Raw genomic sequence first — 21,923 nt, 5'->3', positions numbered from 1 at the left:
ATTTGGGGTCAGAAAGGAATTTCTCTCGGGGCATATTGGCAGGAACCTTAGCTGTTTTTGTCTTATTCTGAAGTACTGAGCGGAGGTCATCTGTTTGAAATAGCTGGCATGCCCTGCACAATTTATTTTCTGTAATTGCAAAGTGAAGAGCCACTAAAGGCCTTCCTATCTTCTACTTCAAGATTTTTATTTAGTTTAGGTTAAAAAAATCCAACTTGATATATCCTAAATTAGAATACAAAGAATTTCTTAGAATACATGAAAGTAGTTTCAAAGACAGGAAAACGTTATTTAACACCTTGAAGCAATGGTTTCCCAGAGTAAAACAGTAATTAAATCCTAACTAATTACAACCTCTAACGATCATGTGTTTAAATTAAATTTCAGATTGGGAGGATAAATTTACTCAAAAAAACTAAGAATTTGAAAATGATCATTAAAAAGCACAAATATGTTGTAACAATTCTCCACGTGATCTGAATTTGTACAAGATTTTTAACTTCAAGTTAGCAAGTTTTCCTCATAGTTTACAATATAAAAAATTATATATTATGCACCTCTATGGTTGCAAAAATGGACATTTATATTAACATTCTGCTAATATTATTACAATTTAGCTTAAGTATAGCATATTAATGTTTTAAAAAAACTCAACCCATCTTGAGCATACAATAGTAGTTTCCACGAGTAAAAATTCATTTAAGGGCTAATCCATTAGGCAAGGAGACAACAAAACTCATGCCACACAAGTGATACATGTGCAGGAGCAGCCCTTCCACTAGGTACGATCAAAGAGATTTCAGAGGTGTCTCCCAGGAAGGCTTTATACTGTTGTAGGACTCAGTGACATCACAAGAGTGCTCCATATTTAGCAATATTAGTCAATGGAGAGTAGTTGAACTGGGTAGGTGAGGGTGGGGCTGATTCAACACCACCTTGAGAGCACCCCCTATTCCTGCTCAATTCCTCAATGAGAATTGAGGGCATTCAAAGAGTGCCTCAAAGATCAGAGCTAAAGTAAAAATCTCAGCATCTTAAATAAAATGAATAGCCATTGTCCTGTCTTATAAGAGTGAGAACCTCCTTGGCAGACCCTCCTCCCTGGGGTAGGGCACATGTGGAGAGCCATCTTGCCTTTGGTTCCATCAGAAACCATTCTTTTTTAGTTTAAAAAAAATGAATTAAATATTGTTTAAAAAAAATCAAAGTGGGGGGGGAAAATCTACTAGAAATGTTTGTTTTGAAACATGCGAATTGTGTGAAGTTTCTTTACTGCAAAGGGAGGCAAGTGGGTGGGAAAAGATACCGAAAATGGTAGATCAGAAAAAAAAATCTGATCCTGTAATCTACGTGTTGACAAGCTGTTGGGCTCCATCACTCCACCAAGTAGTAGATACTTGTCTTGGATTCTTCTACTTGACTGCTTTCATCAGATTAAGCATCTGGGATTTAATTTAACAGTTTCAGCTTTATTAAGCTGTCACAAGAGCGGCCCCACTTTGATAACAGTAGCTACTCCAATTATGGCTTGGTTTAGGGTTGACAAGTATAATGATTCATTCGTGGCACATGAGAAGCAATAAAAGGTTGTTTTGCATTACAGCTTTAAAAATGTGGGCACTTTTTTCATTTAATTTGTCACTTAGCTTTTGCTAAGAGGACATTTAAATTGCAGTAAAAGGCAAATGGGGCTTTTAGTTTAAATGTAATCCCCATATTTAAATGATCTGTAATGGCGTAGTGTTCGAGTGGGAACACTATTGTCTCACAGTGGGCCCTGATGGTGACATGTGACATTTGTATTCAGGTCCTGTATTATCCATGTGGCTAAAGGGCTTCCAATTTCATTTCACAGCCAGAAGCCTGCAGAAAACACCAATTAACTTGCAGATCCCATTTGCCGACAAAACTCAGCTTCTTCTCGATGCCTGGCATCTGGCAGTGCTCAGCATTTAATTCCAAAGCAAAGCCTTGCAGCAATGTGATCCCTGGGCTGGGGCACAAAGTCAAATTTCCCCCTTTTATTAAGAAAGAAAATCTTTTCACTTTCGTAGCTCAGAAGCAACTTTTATTTAATTTTTGATAGATGAATATTAGAGAATTATTACTGAAGTCAAACTGGAGGGACTTTTTAACCTACGGATAGAGATAATTTTTTCAGAGCAGAAAGAGGGTTGACTGACCTTTTACTGAAATCAGAGAACTCAGTGCAACATGCACCAGCAGACATTTACTTCAGGGGATTATAACCATCTCCATATTCCTCTATTTTATCAATGCAATTTAACGGCAGACCAAAGGGGTTCCTGTTATAATTAATAATGCAGCAATTTCTCAGTTTTGATCAATGGTAATCGAGGGTTAAACTTCCTAAAATCAGCATGTGATATTTTACTGAGGTACCATTTAAACAGCATTATTCCAGCTCAGAACTTTGAAAAAGTTATCTATCTGCTATTGTAGCAGGTGAGGTGTATTGAACATATGAGTGTAATGATTCACACAAATCACTATAGGCACTACCAATGTCTCTAGCATCAACAGAAGTAAATAACTCTAATCTTAACATGCTACATCTGTAATCTTGACAACTCTAACGGAACATATTTTAGTTACACTGGAGACCCCCCCTTCAGGAGTTTTTTGTTTTCATCATATTCCTTTTCACTGTTTTTAAACACAGCTTGCTACTTAATTCTAGACCTTCAAACTAGAAATGGCTTGTGTGACCCTTCCAGTGCATTGTATCATCTCCTTTGGATGATGCCAGCCTCATAATGGATGCCAGAATAATTAATAAAAATTGTCTTGCCTAACACCTCCAAATTTAAGACTCAATCCCGCTTCTGCTGAAGTCTAGGGGAGTTTTACTAAAGACTTCAATGGGAACAGGCCCTCTGTTCCCGGTCTAACTTATTATTCCAACTACCATGCAAGCGCCCACTGCATTGCAGGAAGCATTGGTTAAGTTTTTATGAAAGGATCATTACTCAAGTGACCCAGTCACAGAATGAAGCTTATTACAAGAAGCTTAAAAACATATGCCCAAAATAAAACTGAAAAATTGTCCATATGCCTAATGGTTGGTAGGCTACAAAATTAAGTAGCCCTTTATTAAACAGAACTTACACTTTACATCTGCTAAAGTCTTTCATAACTACAATACAAAAGCATTATTTACCCCATGAAATAATCAAGAGCTTAATGAACATACAATATTAAAAAACCTACTTCACTGTGATTAACACCACTGCAAGCATTTTCTTCATAGATTTAAGGGGAAAATTCTCATGTGTATATACCATTCTCAAAGCAGATCACTCTGAGCAGACAAAAGGTAAATATGCTCTTTTACCCTTACATATAGCATGTCTAGAGGAAAAGCATCTGATTTTGATTCTGATTTTAGAAGGTACAATCAAATTTGTTACCCCTCAACATCTGTATGAGACCTCCCTTGCCACTGTTGCCCAAACAAATAGCTGGTCCTCCATATACCCTGCTCTTCATTCTGTGATCACTGTTTTTCCTTTGGGCTTCCTAATACCCTTATCTTCTTCAGTGCTCATATTTCTTTCTCAGGTCTGTGTCTTTACTATGAAAGAGGTGTATTCTTAACTTGAGGCAAAACCCTTAGTGAAAACAAGGCAGTTTGTAAATTCCACATGTCAGCAGGTTAAGACTATGGGGAAGCACAGTCCGATCAATTCCAAAATTTCAGTGAACATTCTAGGCATCAGTAGGAACAGCCCTATTGACTTTGGTGACAATCAGAAAACTGGAAAAGCCTGATTTCCACACTTTACCCATTTGGTGCAACAGACAGAGGAGTACTGTGACAGCAGAAATAACTCAGCCACTCATCACTCTCTCACTCCAGGTCATCTGCGTACTTCAATACCATTGGTTGAGTCAGCAAATAAAACTGCAGGTCAGGACTGAGGTGCCTTGAAGATGAGGAAGTGCACGGGTTCAGGACCGAAGTAGAGGCGATTGCATCAGATCGGGAGCTACCATGCCTAATTAGAAGTGAGGATGGAGATTTCCACTGTGACTGCCTCTACACTGTGACTGCCTCAGACAAGATCATTTTACCTTTGACAAACTGTTATAATTCATTGACACAATGCCCCCACTTGGTGCTCTAGGCAGAGATTCTTCTACTTGCAGCACCAGATGGGCACCGTCAAGGGGTGACATGGCCAATACAGGCAGCAGAGGAAGGATTAGGGTTACTATAAGAAGAAAGTAATGACTGACTCAAGGTAGGATTACACTACAGTCACAGACTAGACACTTCCTACATTAATGGAAGCAGTTTTTCTATCTATGTAGTTAATCCATCTCTCTGAGAGGCAGTAGCTAGGTTGGCAGAATACTTAGCCGCATCTACACCTTGCATTATGTTGACCTAACTATGGCACTCAAGGCACAACATTTTTCACAGCCCTGAGCAACATAGCTAGGGCAATCTAATTTTTAAGTGCAGACTAGGCCTGAGTTACATCTGGTGTTACAACGCAACTGCTCAGGCTCTTCTGCCTGTAGCATCAAATGAGCACAGACAAGAAGAAACTGCTGATATGAAACTGAAAATGAAGAGAAGAGGAGTGATGGCTTAGACAATTTATTAAAATTTAGGTTTATCTGCAGTATCCTGTAAAAGTGCTACAGGTTCCAGGATAGCCCCTCCCAGCACCTACCAGCTCCACCTACATAAGCAACAAAGTACGCATTCCTATAGTTTTAAATATAGCCAAATTGTTACTTTCAATTAAGCATATGTCCTTTTCTCTAGCAAAAGGTGCTTTGTTTCACCATCAAATCAAGATGTCCAGGCTGCCATTTCCACCCCCCGCTGTATGCCAGAAATTCACAACAACTCCAGCCCCTTTTAAATTGAACAATTAAGCCTGCAGAGAACTCCAGTTTCAGTTTTACTCAGTATCCTGATAAACCTGCCTTTTTTAAATGTCCAGTTCTTCCTTCATTCCTTACTTAGACTTCTGTAAGACATTTAACTTGGTACCACAAGACATTTTGATTAAAAAACTAGAACAATATAAAATTAGCATGGCACATATTAAATGGATTAAAAACCGGCTGATAGGTCTGAAAATGTAATGGTAAATGGGGTACAGTCATCAAGTGGGAGTGTTTCCAGTGGGGTGCTGCAGGGATCAGTTCTTGGCCCTAATCTATTTAACATTTTTATCAGTGACCTGGAAGAAAACAGAACGATCTGTGATAAAGTTTGCAAATGACACAAAAATTGGGGATGAGTGGTAAATAATGGAGAAGACAGATTATTGATTCAGAGTGATCTCGATTGTTTGGTAAACTGGGTGCAACCAAACAATATATAGTTTGATACAGCTAAATGTAAATATATACATCTAGGAACAAAGAATGTAGGATATTCTTACAAAATGGGGGTCAAAACCCTATCCTGGGAAGCACCGACTGTGAAAAAGATTTGGGGGTCATGGTGGATAAACAGCTGAACATGAGCTCCCAGTGTGTGGCCAAAAAAGCTAATGTGATCTTGGGATGCATAAACAGGGGAATCTTGAGTAGAAGTAGGGAGGTTATTTTACCTCTGTATTTAGCACTCGTGTGACTGCTGCTGGAATATTGTGTCCAGTTCTGATGCTCACAGTTCAAGAAGGATGTTGATAAATTGGAGAAGGTTCAGAGAAGAGCAATAGGAATGATTAAAGTATTAGAAAACATGCTTTATAGTGATAGGCTCAAGGAGCTCAATCTATTTAGATTAGCAAAGAGAAGTAACAATGGGCTCTCCAATCTAGCAGAGAAAGGTATAACAACATTATCATCTGATAGATGGAAACTGAAGCTAGACAAATGCAGACTGAAAATAAGGCGTACATTTTTGACAGTGAGGGCAATTAACCATTGGAGTAATTTATCAAGGAACATTCTGGATTCTCCATCATTGCTGATTTTTAAGTTAAGATTAGAGGTTCTCTCTAAAAGCTATGCTCTAGGAATGATTTTGGAGGAGTGTTACGTTCTCGGTATACAGGACGTCAGACTAGATGATCACAATGGTCTCTTCTGGCCTTGGAATCTATGAAACATATACATACACAGCATATAATTTTAATTATTCACATTTACCCAGTTCATCCCAGAGCTGCCTATACTTGTCAGTCATTGCAGTGCCTTGTTGCCTCCAAAGCGACAGACGAGGGTCAGCCATGAACTGTTCTGTTATCAATGTCAACATGCGAGCTCCATTAGAGTCTCTCATCTTTAACATCTCTCGCACCTAGGAAACAAAAAAGGTCTCTTAATACAAGATTGAAAAAAGAAGCTACATAATACTGATGAAATACTGAAGCTTATGTTTTATTTAATTCCTCCTCCCTCTTTGAGGCACATACACTATTTAAAAAAAAAAACTCTCACTGTCAAAAAATTTTAAATGAGAACTTGACTACATGGAGTTTGTTCTCCAACAGTAAAAATGATTTTAGATCACTGTTAATGTCCCACTGCAATTTCTGTTCTGAACAGGTTTTCCACAAGAAATTTAGACTTACATTAAAATGTATGCCCCAAGAATATCACATATGGTTTTCCAAAACTTTGGGGAAAAAAACTAGTGATGATAAACAAGTAGATTTTAAGGCACATCAAGTTATGCTCCACTGATGGAGAATTCTCGGTAACATAATGCTGTACTAATAAGGCATAACTTGGTTTAAAAATGACTGCATTTTCAGTAATTAATTAATCAATCAAATATGGGCTGGATAGAGGAAAACAAAAAAAGAAGGAGACCCAAATGTAACCCCTACCTTTGCAAAAAGCAAATTGAGCTGCTTCCCTGATCCATGGTATCCACCCTGGGAGAGAAAGAGTTTAACTTGCTCCTGGACTTGTTCTTCATCCAAGTGCCAACAGTTTTCATCATCTATGCTAGCACCTGCTGTTGGGTCAGGAGCACCTACAAACAGCAGCGAAAAAATCATTATGGTCTAAATAAAGATTATAGGTCCATAGTGGGAGGGGAGGGGGAAGGAGGTCAGAAGTACAGAGGAATTTTTTGGACTTGGGATCTCTCTTGTTTTGGGTATTGTGGCTTTACCTTATTAAAATATTTTGAAGTTTTTTCTCAGTACCCCGACCACTCTGAGGGAAGACGAGAAAGGGGCTCCAAGTAATCATATTTAATAATTAACTACAAACTAAGCAAAAACCTGTTTAATTACAAGAGGTTTCACAAGACAAAGTTTCTGTAATACGATGTTTTATGTCAGTTTCACATAAAAATACACAACATGATACCTGAAAAAGGTATTCTGGAAAGTTTAAAGTGTGGCTCTACTCCAAAGGTTCCATGTTCATGATCTAAGTGAAATTTATATCCAACATTTTCAATTACAAGACTTTTTTTTTGCCAGTATTGCCAAACCAGCTTGAGGTTCCCCTTTTTGTGCACCAGTACATATAAGAAAAGGTTCTGCAAGCCAAATTATGTTTCCTTTAGTACCTCTTCAATCACAGTGTCTTCAGATAGTGTTTTCCATGACACCTGTACAACACCCAGTGCCTTCAATAATCTTGCACAGATGTAAGTGATTGATACTTAGGGTATGTCTTCACTACCTGCCGAATCAGCGGGCAGCGATTGATCCAGCGGGGATCGATTTATCGTGTCTAGTCTAGACACAATAAAATTGACCCTCGAGCACTCTCCCGTCGACTCCTGCACTCCAGCGCCACGACAGGCACAGGCAGAGTCAACTGGGGAGCGGCAGCAGTTGACTTACTGCGGTGAAGACACCATGGTAAGTCGATCTAATACGTTATTCACGTAGCTGAAGTTGCGTAACTTAGATCGATCCCCCACCCCAGTGTAGACCAGGGCTCAGTGTAAAATTCTGTTGATGGCCCAGTAATACATCAACTCAGTTCCTCTTAGCTGTAATGGCTCTGCAAGGCCAATAGGAGTAAAAAAAAAAAAAAAAAAAACAACCAAACCAAAAAAAAAAAACAACCCCAAAGCACAAAAACGCGAACGCAGTAGAAAAACTCATGAGTAAGCAAGCATGTAGAGGGAATGGATCTGTTGATTAATAAGCATTTTTACACAGGCTAGGTCTTCACTGTACAGTTAATTCGAGTGTACATAACTGAGTTAAATCCTTTTAAGTTAGCCTACCTTGAGTAGCCACACTATGAAACAGCACTGCCCCCCCCCCACCCCCCGGGACCCCTGCCCCTTATCCAACCCCTCCCCACGCCCTTATCATGCTGCTCAGAGTGGCAGGCACTCGCAGCAATGCTGCTGCCCTACCTGGGAGCTCAGGGGCTGGGCAGGACGGTCTCACGGGCTGGATGTGGCCTGCAGGCCGCAGTTTGCCCACCTCTGAGCTAACACCTTCTAGAACTCTAATCAAGACAAAGCAACTGTGAAATTAGATTACCCCACAGAGTATCTTTATTAACAGCTGACAAATTGTGCTAATGTAAGTTTTAGCTTATATCCTTGACAGGCCAGACAACTTGAGTTGAAAGCACCACCACCCTCAAGCTTTTGTGCGTGTGGATGTAACTTGAGTTAGGGGCAACAGTCAAGTTATCTACAATGCAGACAAGCCCAGAGCCAAACTGCACTTTTATGCCCTGTCTAGATTAAGATTTAAAGGTGGTATGATAGACCAGGTTAACCCCACTGAATAGCTAACACAAGGGTGAGCAAACTTTTTGGCCCCGGGGCCACATCGGGGTTGTGAAACTTTATGGAGGGCCAGGTAGGGAAGGTTGTGCCTCCCTAAACAGCCTGGACCCCGCCCCCTATCTGCCCGCTCCCACTTCCCGCCCCCCTCAGAACCCCCAACCCATCTAACACCCCCCCCTTGTCCCCTGACCCGCCCGTCCCAGGACCCCTGCCCTGGACCCAACCCCCCCTACCACCAGTCCCCTTACTGCCCCAACCCCTATCCACACCCCCACCCCCTGACTGCCCCCCCAGGACCCTGACTGCCCCCGATTGCCCTGACCCCTATCCACACCAGCGCCCCATCCAACCCCCCTGCTACCCATCCCCTGACAGCCCCCCCCAAACCTCCGCCCCATCCAACTGCCCCCCCCACCCCCCGGGACCCCTGCCCCTTATCCAACCCCTCCCCACCCCCTTATCACGCTGCTCAGAGTGGCAGGCACTCGCAGCAATGCTGCTGCCCTACCTGGCAGGAGCAGTGGGCCAGAGCACCGGCAGCACAGCGCACTGAGGCTGCGCTGGGGGGGGGGGGGGGGGAGGAGAGACAGCAGGCTGGGAGCTCAGGGGCTGGGCAGGACGGTCCCGCGGGCTGGATGTGGCCTGCAGGCCGCTGTTTGCCCACCTCTGAGCTAACACCTTCTAGAACTCTAATCAAGACAAAGCAACTGTACTTTAGAACATGTTCAAGTGGTTGAATTAAAGGCTTTACCTTGACCAGTCAGCACATTCTAAAGTACAATTGCTTTGACTCTCTCAGAATTCTAGAAGCTGTTAGTAATTCAGCTATGCAACATCTCACCACTTAAATCTTACTCTAGACAGGGCCTATGGGTATGTCTAAACTGCAGTTAAAAACCTGCGAATGGCGTGGGTCAGCTGACTCAGGCTCCGAGGGCCTGGGCTAAAAGGCTGTTTAATTGTGGTATAGATGTTTCAGCTCAGGCAGGAGCCCAGGCACTGGGACCCAGTGAAGGGGAGGGTCCTAGAGCCACAATTAAACACAGACTTACTCCAAGCCACGTGAGCCTGAGTCAGCTGAAACAGGCCGGTCATGGGTTTTTAACTGCAATGTAGACATACCTTAAGTATCCTTCTGTAACCAACACGATAAAAATAGTACGCTAACTGGAAACAAAGGTATCAATTCAAATACTTTTTTCAATAAGTGCTGAAAAGTTTAAGAAGAGGACAAAGTTCTCCAGAGTTTTTGAAATTAAAAATCACTACTTCAATTCTATGGATTTAATAATTTTTTCACCATTCTAGCTATGCCATGCAGAGAAGCTCATAGATGGCTGAAAATCTGAAGCAAGCTCCTTCTGACTAGTGAAGACACAACTGGAAGATTTTGAAGAGCAGAGAGGTGTCTTGTACTCAACTGCTCGTACCTCTGAAAGCCAAAAATCTTATAGCTTGGAGTTCCTAATGCTTGAGACCATAAGAATGGGAATCTTGTGTGGATTGTATCCTTAAATAGTTTTTTAAATTGAGACACAAAAACTGTGTCCTTGAATATGTCCATGCAACTCCCACTGACTTCCAAGGTTGCTCTTTAGAGTGTGTGAAGACAAAAATTGAGCCCAAGACATTATGAAACTAAGGAATGAAAAACTTCACTCTAAAAGTGCTTCTCTCTTTACTTAGTTCATTTTAAGCGGCTTTCAATGCAGTGCACTACATGAAACAAATGTTGATAAGTCTTCAGTTGCAGAGAATGAGATAAAAAGGGAAATCAAACCACAGGAGAACAGGCAGTGCAGCTGTTGCAGTAACTCGAGTTTTTTGTATCACCTTGCAAAATAGCTTAAATATTTCATTGCTCCAAAACACACAAAGACAACTACTTATTGCACTTGTCATTAATAAAATATATAAAACACAAAACTTGATTTAAAATAAACTGGTTGATATAAATTATAATTTAAATTATTTTTTGCGGGGTTAGTTTTAATTGTATTAAAACAATTTAGTAAGAAGTCATAGCTAAACTTCACTATTTGTGAAAAACCAAATTCTTTCTGGAACTATTTACATTTTATCAAAAGCTCGTAAGTCAGTTTGTGCTATAATGCTGAATTTCCACAAGACTATTATTGATTCTCTAGTAATGACATACTGTCCCTGGAACACTGGTATCAGATCAGCCCAGAACTGTAACAATAACATTGCCAGAGAGTTCTCCAATACAGGAGTAATGAACAGGGCAGTTTTGAGGGAGTTCTCCAGGTGAGGGAGGAGTGACCAGGTGACCCTTGGGGTGAGTTTGTCATCTGTTTGTTGTTGTGTGCTTTCTTGATTGAAGCGTATAGTGTGGTTTATTTAGTGGGCTGCATGCTCACCCTAGGCCAGGGGTGGGCAAACTTTTTGGCCCAAGGGCTACATCTGGGAATATTGTATGGCGGGCCATAAATGCTCACAAAATTAGGGTTGGGGTGCAGTAGGGGGTGAGGGCTCCAGTTGGGGGTGCGATCTCTGGGGTGGGGTCAGAAATGAGGAGTTTAGGGTGCGGGAATGGGCTCCGGGCTGGGACTGAGGGGTTTGGAGAGCAGGAGGGGGATCAGGGCTGGGGCAGGGGGTTGGTGTGTGGGGAGAGGCTCAGGGGTGCAGGTTTGCAGCATCACTTACCTCAAGAGGCTCCGGAAGCAGCAGCATGTCCCTTCTCTGGCTCCTATGCTGAGGCGTGGCCAGGCAGCTCTGCACGCTGTCCCGTCCGCAGGCACCACCCCTGCAGCTCCCATTGGAGCGCCAGAGGGGGCCATTGGAGGGGGCCATTGGCGCGCATAGGAGCTGGAGTGGGGCCATGCCACAGCTTCTGGGAGCCGCATGGTGCGGTCCCCAACCCTGCGACCTGGCTGGAGCGGGACCATACTGTGGCTTCCGGGAGCCTGACCTGGATCTGGCCTGCGGGCCATAGTTTGCCCAGCCCTGGCCCAGACTGATGGCTTCCTAATGAGGGGCTTGACTACCATCCATTGAGCTCTGATCCCTTTAGGGCCTCTTGACAAGGGGGTATGGCTAACTCAGGGAGAACAGCCAGCCCATAAGCGACCAGAGCAAACAGGAACAGCAAACAGGAGTTTTCAGAGGGAGATTAGAGTGGGAGCACAAGATACAGATACACCTAACAAACATTCTCTAAACTTAGGCCAATAATTGACCCCCTCCAACCACCCCCTCCCCCACAGAAAACAAACCACCTCCTTTCCCCACCCAAAAAAACCCCCAAACCCTGCAAGAGTAAAAATAACAAAGCACAAGTCCAGCAGCAGAGTGTGGGCTACCAAGTTTATTTCAGAGACTGCAGCATGTACGATTACCTTCCTTGTGGGCAGGTGGCGTATGTATGTATTCAGTGCAAGGAGCTCATGGCCCTCAGAGACCATATATGGGCTCATGAAACCAGAGTGGCTGAACTGCAGGAGCTAAGTAAGACAGAGGTACATAGATGAGACTTTCTGGAACATAGTAGAACGGTCCCACCCCCAATCTGGCAGCTTCTGTGCTGCAGAGGAGGATGAAAGCCTTGGAGAAGGACTATATCAAAAAGGAGCAGAGGGAAACAAGCCCATAGTTGGGGAACTCCTTTCAGATGTCATGATATTGCCTCGTACTGATGATCCTCCTCTGAGGGAGGTGACCCCAACTTATTTGGAAGAGACAGGCAATAGTAATGGAGGATTTATTACAAATATAGAGCATTACGTTTCTGATGACTGGGAGAACCACCTGGTGAACTGCCTGTCAAGTGGGAAGGTTGTGGATCTCTCAAGACATCTAGATAGACTTATGTGCAGTGCTGGGGAGGAGCCAGTGGTTGTGGTACATGTAGGTACCAATTACATCAGGAAAGGCAGGGGAGAAGTGGTGGAGGCTAAATTTAGGCTGCTAGGCAAGATATTCAAATCCAGGACCTCCATGGTACTATTCTCTAAATTGCTTCCAGTTCAATGTACAGGTCCAGTTAGACAAGCAGAACTGCACAGTCTCTATGCGTAGATCAGACGGTGTTGGTAGGAGGGATTTAGATTTATTAGGACCTGGGAACATTTTAGGAATGAAGGAGACTATACAGGAAGGATAGGCTCCACCTAAACCAAAATGGAACCAGACTGCTGGCATGTAAAACTAAAAAGCTCATAGAGGAGGTTTTAAACTAAGGCTTAGGGTAGTGTTGAGATTTGTGGAGGAACGCACAGGCCAGGCAGACCCATCCCTTAGGGGAGAATTTATTAAAGGGGATATTCTATATCCTCATAAAGAGGAGAGGACAGAAGTTGATAAATTACAGGTAGGAACTGAAGAGAAACAGTCAAGCAAGAGAGAGTTCCATTCAGTTACATTACATGAAGGCATACAACTAAATATTGACAGATCTTTTAAGTGACTGTATATAAATGCTGGAAGTCCAAATACTAAGAGGGTAAACTTGAATGCCTGGTATTAAAGGAGGCTACTGAAATAACAGGCATCACAGAAATTGGTGGAATGATGATAATCAATGGGACACAATAATACCAGGGTACAAAATATATAGGAATGACAGTAGGTCATGCTGGTGGAGGAGTGGCACTATATTTAAAAGAAAGCATAGAATCAAATGTAGTAAAAATCTTAAATGACAAACTTGACCACACCATCTCTATGGATAGAAATTCCATGCTTGAATAATAAGAGTATAGCAGTAGAAATATACTAACAATCACCTGCCCAGGATGGTGACAATAATTGTGAAATACAGTCAGGGACATTGGAAAGGCTAATAAAACAAAGCCCAGTAATAATGGAGTATATCAACTATCCCCATGTATACTGGGAACATGTCACCTCAGGATGGGATACAGAGATAAAATTAATGACTGCGTCTTGGAGCAGCTAGTCCTGGAACCTAGAAGGGGAGAGGCAATTCTCAATTTAGTCCTAAGTGAAGCAAAAGATCTCATCCAAGAGGTGAATATAGCTTAACTGCTCAGTAACAGCAACCATAATGTAATTAAACTTAACATCTCTGTAGGGAGAAAATACCAAAACAACACACCACAGTACCATTTAACTTCAAAAAGGTGATCTATACAGAAATGAGGAGGCTAGTTAAACAGAAATTAAAAGGAGCTGTCTTAAGACTGAAATGCCTGCAAGCTGCATGGAAACTTTAAAAATTGGAAAGTCAAACCCTACTGAGGAAAATAGAAAGGAACAAACTTTGTTAAGTCAAGGTATAATTAGGAAGCCCAAAAAAGAATTTGAAGGGCAACTAGCAAAAGACAAAAACTAAACAGAATTTTTTTAAAAAAAAATATACCCGAAACAGGTGACTGAGGTGCTAAATGAACAGTCAAGGAAGACAAGGCTGTTGCAGAGAAGCCAAATGAATTTTTTGCATCAGTCTTCACTGCAGAGGATGTAACAAAAAGTCCCATACTTGAGATATTCTTCTTAGGTAACAAATCTGAGGAACTGTCCAAGATTGAGGTGTCAATAGAATATGTTGTAGAACAAACTGATAAATTAAAACAGATAAGTAAAGAAAAGCCAACAATGTTAGTTAGGAACCATTAGGAAAGGTATAGATAATCAGATAGTAAATATAATACCTCTATATAAACCAAAGGTATGTCCACATCTTGAATACTATGTTCAGTTCTGGTCACCACATTTCAAAAAGAATACATTAGAATTGGAAAAAGTCCAGAGAAGGGAAACAAAAATTAACAGACGTACGTAACAGCTTCCATATGAGTAAAAAGAAAGTCAAGCGTAAAAAGACTGGGACTGTTCATCTTAGAAATGAGATAATTAAGAGAGGATATGACAAAGGTCTATAAAATCATGAACAGTGTGGAGAAAGTGAAAGTGTTATTTACTCCTTCACATAAGACATGAACCAGGGGTTGGCCCAATGAAATTAACAGGCAACAGGTTTAAAAACAAACAAAAGGAAGTACTTCTTCACATAATGAACATTCATCCTGTGGAACTCATTGTCAGGGGATGTGTGATGGCCAAGAAAGAAATAGGGTTCAGGAGTCCTTCAAGGGCTGTTAGTCAAGATGGTCAGGGACACAACCTCATGTTCTGGGTATTCCTAAACCTCTGACTGCCAGAAGCTGGGACTGGAGGAGAGGGGATGAATCCCTCACTAAATTACCCTGTTCTGTTCACGCCCTCTGAAGCATCTGGCACTGGTCACTGTCAGAAGATGGGATACTGGGTTACATGAACCACTGGTCTGAGCAGGGCCATCCTTACCCATACGCAAAGTATGCAGCTGCGGGCTGCACCAGCCCCTGCTCCACCTCTTCCCTATCCCACCCCTGCTCCACCCTGCCTCATCCCACCCCAGCCTTTCCCCCGAGGACTGCAGCAAGGGTCGGGTGCCCTGCACTCACAGGCAGCAGTCAGCAGAGCGACCTGGCTCCAGCCCGCTCCATGCCACCAGCTCCCAACCGTGCCACTGGTGAGTGCTGGGGGGCAGTTTCCCCTCTGCCTCCCAAGTCTCCCCCGGCAGAGGCCTGGGACCCCACACAGTTCCCCCGCAGGGGGGCTGCGTAGGGCACCAAAATGGCTAGGGATGGCCCTGGATCTGAGTCAGTATGTATGGCGTTTATGTTCTGGTTTCAGCCGGGTTCTGAAACTGTTTTCCACAGTAGCACTGTGCCCCTAATCATTGTTGCCAGAAGTCTTGGTGACAAAGGTCAAAGATACCATGCTGAGGGTCTGCTCACAAATGTGGCTCAGCCTAGTATTACAGAGACTTCATGCAGTGTCTGGAGCCTCCTCTCTCACAAATCTGCACGTGTTATGCTCAGTATGGTTTGACTTTAACTTTTTTTCTAACTAAAAAAAGGAAAAAGGAATTTCCTTATGTGTATTTATTGTCTGTTTGGCAACAGGGTGTAACAGTTTACTGTTAAACCCACTAATTTTTCAACAACCCCGTTGGTGGTCTTAGTCAATGGTCATGGACTAAAAAGGTATGGAGGCAATGTCTGAAAGGGCAGGGCCATTCTAAGCTACCTTCTCACCTAAGAATTAGTCCTTGCTGGTCAGGGCTGTAGCACAGTGATAGTGCAGTATGGAGGCCTGAATTGCCACTACCCATGCCACCCCTGTTCTGTGGATAAACAGCAGATTTTTCTCCAGGGCACTCGATTGTACTTTTCAAGTGTACTACATTCACTCATACTAGAGTAAATATTTCATAGGTCCTGTGTCTCTCTCCCGCACCCCCCAATCAGAGCAGTAGATAGGATTTTTTTTTTTATTAGCTAGGGTAGTAGTTTAAAGCAGTTAGCGGAAACTGAGTTTAAAACAAAAAACATGGTTCCTATTGCTTATTGTAGGCACCCTTTACTAACGGGGCCTCTGAACTCAACTGAGAGTGTTCCAGTTGAGAAGATCCTGAGCGCTGTAATCCAACCTTGGAGTCCACAACTCCCATGATGCCTTGGGAGGAGAGAGAGACTTCTTCTAAGGAGAGCAAATGATAGACTATTTTGGAGAGGCGATGAGATTACTTTTGTGGAGCTTTGTCCATACCAGGAGCTGCTGCTCAACTGCTGCTAGGAAGCTAGAAGCAACTACTGAGAATTTGCTGGGGGTTTGAGCAAGCAGGGAGCCTCAGAGACTTGTTGGCTTCATTGGAAGCAGGGCAGAAACTGTTGTTGTGCCCAGAGCTGACTGAGGTGGATCTGCAGTGAAGGCAGTGTGAGTAACCACCACCCTTTTTTGGGAAAGTACTTGCAAGGAAAGGGACATAGCAAAGCCTTTAAGGAGTTGTCTGAGTCTGAGAAGAGCAGAATGGTCTTCTCATCAAACCAGAACCCAAGTTTGTTGACATTTGATTAAAACAACTCCAATCTTCAGAAGGGGTGTACAGCTTGAAAGGATCCTAAATTAGAAATGTTCTGCCCCTTGTTGTCTTGGCTGGACTGATTCACTGGACCAACAAAGTGTTGTCTTCAGCTTCAAGATCTCCAAGCACGCCCACACAAACAAGTGTTTAGAACTCTGAAATCCAGAGGAGTGTCCACTCAGGGGTGGGTTAAATGGTGGCAGTTTTAATGCACGTTAGATAAGTTTTATTTACTACTGTAAACTATTTTTTAAATCGATTGATGAAACTGCCACACCCACTAACTTCAATTAGTAGTGACATTTAATCTCAGTCTACCGTGTTTCCTTACGTTGTTAAGTAAAGGTATGTTAACTAATCTAAATGTATACTGGGTGTATACTATTTATAATTGGTATCTTTTAGTTAGACCCATTGCATGGATTAGAATACGCTTATTCATGGAGGCTCCAATTTAGTGTGTACAGGGCCCAGCCAGGTGGATACACTGCCAATTTTAATTTCCTTTACAAGTAAAAGGACTGCAGCAGAGTAGGGGATAGAGGATTCCCACCTATACATCACCACCACTGGTATACTCAGGATCTCTTTCTGTCAACAATATCAGGAGCCCAGGCACACAGGTGAGTGTTGCTTGTCCCCAGGGAGGAAACGGCGGTTACATTATAAAGGCAGCTGTACACCTGCCTAAAATAGCTGAAGACCCAAACAAGCTCTAAATCTGTAATGAAGTGTTGTTGGTTGTTGGAAGGAGCACAGAACTGAGAGCCAGAAATTCTTGAGTTTAACCCTAGCACCAACACCAACTCCCTTTCCCTATTTGTAAATTGGGGATAAATATTACTTATGTGCTTCAGAGGTTTCATGAGGATTAATTAGCATATGTTTGAGCTTTGAAAGTGAAATGCACTAATTATATGAAATATTTAAAAACCTGTAATTAAATGGTGTCATTTCAGACACTCATATATATTTGTTCCCTCCTCACCTCAGGCTTAGTTAACTTATCTGTCATGACTGGTCTTTAAAATAGATTTTAGTTAATGCATTTATGGCCATTTTTAATTTACATATACACAAACATGTTCAGTATATGAATAAGGATATACATTTTTAATATGTGCTTCTATGGCTTAAAAGCAAAATGTTTAATATAATTAAAAATATCGTGCATGGGCAGTAGGTCTTTTTCAAACATCTTTTATGACATTCCTGAACCAAATTATTTCAGAAAGCTGCTGGTCTCCACAGACTATTATGACAATTAAAAGCTACCTTTTTAAAAACTAACCCATTTTCAAGTTCTGAGCTGAAGAATCATTTTTATTTTTAATTTAAATTTCTGAAGACTATTAAAAGACATTTTTCTTGTTGACATTGCTTAAAACATCTCAAATAACTTGGTTTGAGCTTTTGAATTAAGTTTAACCTTTGAACAGAATGCTGCAAGTGTAGAAATTTCACTCTAAAAGAACAATATTTGAAAGTGAGAGTGAAACAAGGAGCTTACACTTCTCTTTCAAACCTGCATTTACCAGGGTTCTGACTTTTTAGACTCTGGCACAGGAAAAAAAAAAAAGCCTGTATAGTGCAGACTGCTTAGGAACTACCATCCATCAAATATGGTTAAAATACAAACAATATCTATGTTTTAAAACTGTCCACTTCCCCCACTCCTCATTTTTGAGCAATGTTTCCATCTTCAGTCAAACCTATCCAAACCACTTATTCAAGCCATGCTTTAGTACTCTTCACTGATACATAGAATCACAGAATATCAGGGTTGGAAGGGACCTCAAGAGGTCATCTAGTCCAACCCCCTGCTCAAAGCAGGGCCAATCCCCAACTAAATCATCCCAGCCAGGGCTTTGGCAAGCCTGACCTTAAAAACCTCAAAGGAAGGCGATTCCATCACCTCCCTAGATAACGCATTCCAGTGTTTCACCACCCTCCTAGTGAAAAAGTTTTTCCTAATATCCAACCTAAACCTCTCACTGCAACTTGAGACCACTACTCCTTGTTCTGTCATCAGCTACCACCGAGAACAGTCTAGAGCCATCCTCTTTGGAACCCCCTTTCAGGTAGTTGAAAGCAGCTATCAAATCCCCCCTCATTCTTCTGCAAACTAAACAATCCCAGTTCCCTCAGCCTCTCCTCATAAGTCATGTGTTCCAGTCCCCTAATCATTTTTGTTGCCCTCCACTGGACTCTTTCCAAATTTTTCCACATCCTTCTTGTAGTTTGGGGCCCAAAACTGGACAGAGTACTCCAGATGAGGCCTCACCAGTGTCGAATAGAGGGGAACGATCACGTCCCTCGATCTGCTGGCAATGCCCCTACTTATACAGCCCAAAAGGCCATTAGCCTTCTTGGCAACAAGGGCACACTGTTGACTCATATCCAGCTTCTCATCCACTGTAACCCCGAGGTTCTTTTCTGCAGAACTGCTGCCTAGCCATTTGGTCCCTAGTCTGTAGCACTGTATGGGATTCTTCCATCCTAAATGCAGGACTCTGCACTTGTCCTTGTTGAACCTCATCAGATTTCTTTTGGCCCAATCCTCGAATTTGTCTAGATCCCTCTGTATCCTATCCCTACCCTCCAGTGTATCTACCACTCCTCACAGTTGTGTCATCTGCAAACTTGCTGAGGGTGCAGTCCACACCATCCTCCAGATAATTAATGAAGATATTGAACAAAACCGGCCCCAGGACCAACCCTTGGGGCACTCCGCTTGATACTGGCCGCCAACTCGACATGGAGCCATTGATCACTACCCGTTGAGCCCGACGATCCAACCAGCTTTCTGTCCACCTTGTAGTCCATTCATCCAGCCCATACTTCTTTAATTTGCTGGCAAGAACACTGTGGGAGACCATATCAAAAGCTTCGTTAAAGTCAAGGAATAACACGTCCGCTGCTTTCCCCTCATCCACAGAGCCAGTTATCTCATCATAAGGGGCAATTAGATTAGTCAGGCATGACTTGCCCTTGGTGAATCCATGCTGACTGTTCCTGATCACTTTCCTCTCCTCCAAGTGCTTCAGAATTGATTCCTTGAGGACCTGCTCCATGATTTTTCCAGGGACTGAGGGGAGACTGACTGGCCTGGAGTTCCCCGGATCCTCCTCCTTCCCTTTTTTAAAGATGGGCACTACATTAGCCTTTTTCCAGTCGTCTGGGACCACCCGCGATCGCCATGAGTTTTCAAAAATAATGGCCAACGGCTCTGCAATCACATACGCCAACTCCTTTAGCACTCTCGGATGCAGCGCATCCGGCCCCATGAACTTGTGCTCGTCAAGCTTTTCTAAACAGTCCTGAACCACTTCTTTCTCCACAGAGAGCTGATCACCTCCTCCCCATGCTGTGCTGCCCAGTGCAGCAGTCTGGGAGCTGACCTTGTTCATGAAGACAGAGGCAAAAAAAGCATTGAGTACATTAGCGTTTTTCCACATCCTCTGTCACTAGGTTGCCTCCCTCATCCAGTAAGGGACCCACACTTTCCTTGGCTTTCTTCTTGTTGCTAACATACCTGAAGAAACCCTTCTTGTTACTCTTAACATCTCTTGCTAGCTGCAACTACAGGTATTATTTGGCCTTCCTGATTTCACTCCTGCATGCCCTAGCAGTATTTTTATACTCCTCCCTGGTCATTTGTCAATCTTCCACTTCTTCTAAGCTTCTTTTTTGTGTTTAAGATCAGCAAGAATTTCACTGTTAAGCCAAGCTGGTTGCCTGTCATATTTACTATTCTTTCTACACAACGGGATGGTTTGTTCCTGTAACCTCAATGAGGATTCTTTAAAGTACAGCCAGCTCTCCAGGACTCCTTTCGCCCTCATGTTATTCTCCCAGGGGATCCTGCCCATCAGTTCCCTGAGGGAGTCAAAGTCTGCTTTTCTGAAGTCCAGGGTCTGTATTCTGCTTTCTTCCTTGAGTTCAGGATCCTGACACGACCATCTCATGGTCACTGCCTCCCAGGTTCCCATCCACTTTTGCTTTCCCTACTAATTCTTCCCAGTTTGTGAGCAGCAGGTCAAGAGCAGCTCTGCCCTTAGTTGGTTCCTCCAGCACTTGCACCAGGAAATTGTCCCCTACACTTTCCAAAAACTTTTTGGATACATTTAAATTTGTAAAAATATTCATAAAATTAACAGTAGATCATTAAAACCTTTAAGTGTCATCTGATGACAGCATTAAGAGGAGGGGATGAGGGCATAGAAATACCATTTCAAATAAAAGCATGCTTTAATTTGAAGTTAGCAAAAATGGAATTGTTTTAGCCTATCAGACTGCAGTGATTCTGCACCCTTACCAACACAACAGCATGGTAATTAACTTTTATTAAAGTGTAGTCAGAATTAAACTGAATTACTTTAGAGGCACCATTTGAATTATATAAAATCAACATACGATCAAATTAACAGTCACAATTACATTATACCTTTGATTCCTAAATGCTTCAAACTTATACCTGAATCACTTCATTTGCCAATAAATTTCAAACACTTTTTGGGGAGGAACACTTGTGCCTATTTAATCAGTACACAGTAGCACAGGAATAGCCACACTGGATCACACCTGTGATCCATCTAACTCAATATCTGAGAGTGGCCAGCATCAGATGCTTTAGAAGAAGTTGCAAGAAACGCCATAGTAGGCAGATGTGGGTTAATCAGTCCTCCATAAAAAAGTGTTACCCTAACCCTCAATATTATCTTAAAAAACCTCCCAAAACACTTTCCTCACATTAACTACTATAACTGGATATTCATGTTATCTATACACGTCCAATCACTCAAAATCTTGCTAAATTCTTGGCTTCAGTAACACCCTGTGGCAATGAGGTCCACAGTCTAGTTGTGTGAAGTAGCATATGTTTTTATCAGTTTTTAACTGGACACCTTTCAATAATCATTAAAAGCGGCAAAGAGTCTTGTGGCACCTTATAGACCAACAGACGTATTGGAGCATAAGTTTTCATGGGTGAATACCCACTTTGTCGGATGCATCCATCGAAGTGGGTATTCACCCATGAAAGCTTATGGTCCAATACGTCTGTTAGTCTATAAGGTGCCACAGGACTCTTTGCTGCTTTTACAGATCCAGACTAACACGGCTACCCCTCTGATACCTAACAATCATTAAGTGTCCCCTTGTTCTGGTGCTGTCTCATAGAACAGAAACTCCTGAACTACCTTCTCTAGACCATGCATTATTTTGTATACATTTATCTGGTGTCCTTTTATTAGTTTCATTTCCAAAATACACAGGCCAAATATTTTCAGTCTCTTCATATGAGATTTTTTCCATGCT

At 42.3% G+C, this 21,923-nt stretch overlaps 1 protein-coding gene across 1 annotated transcript in view; it reads right to left on the bottom strand.

Annotated features, from left to right (window-relative positions):
- The window catches only part of ZSWIM6 (zinc finger SWIM-type containing 6), a 167,365-nt gene that overhangs the window by 51,313 nt on the left and 94,129 nt on the right, over positions 1-21,923 (bottom strand). Inside the window, exons 3-4 of the mRNA XM_048850294.2 lie at positions 6,825-6,973; positions 6,142-6,292 (exon numbers count right to left, since the gene is read on the bottom strand). Coding sequence (XP_048706251.1) covers positions 6,142-6,292; positions 6,825-6,973 — 300 coding nt within the window. The remainder of the gene's footprint in view (positions 1-6,141; positions 6,293-6,824; positions 6,974-21,923) is intronic.

Source organism: Caretta caretta, chromosome 5 (assembly GCF_965140235.1).
Source record: "Caretta caretta isolate rCarCar2 chromosome 5, rCarCar1.hap1, whole genome shotgun sequence".
Classification (NCBI taxonomy): domain Eukaryota; kingdom Metazoa; phylum Chordata; order Testudines; family Cheloniidae; genus Caretta; species Caretta caretta.
The sequence above is the reverse complement of the archived record's forward strand: the minus strand, read 5'-3'. Positions and strand labels throughout refer to the sequence as shown.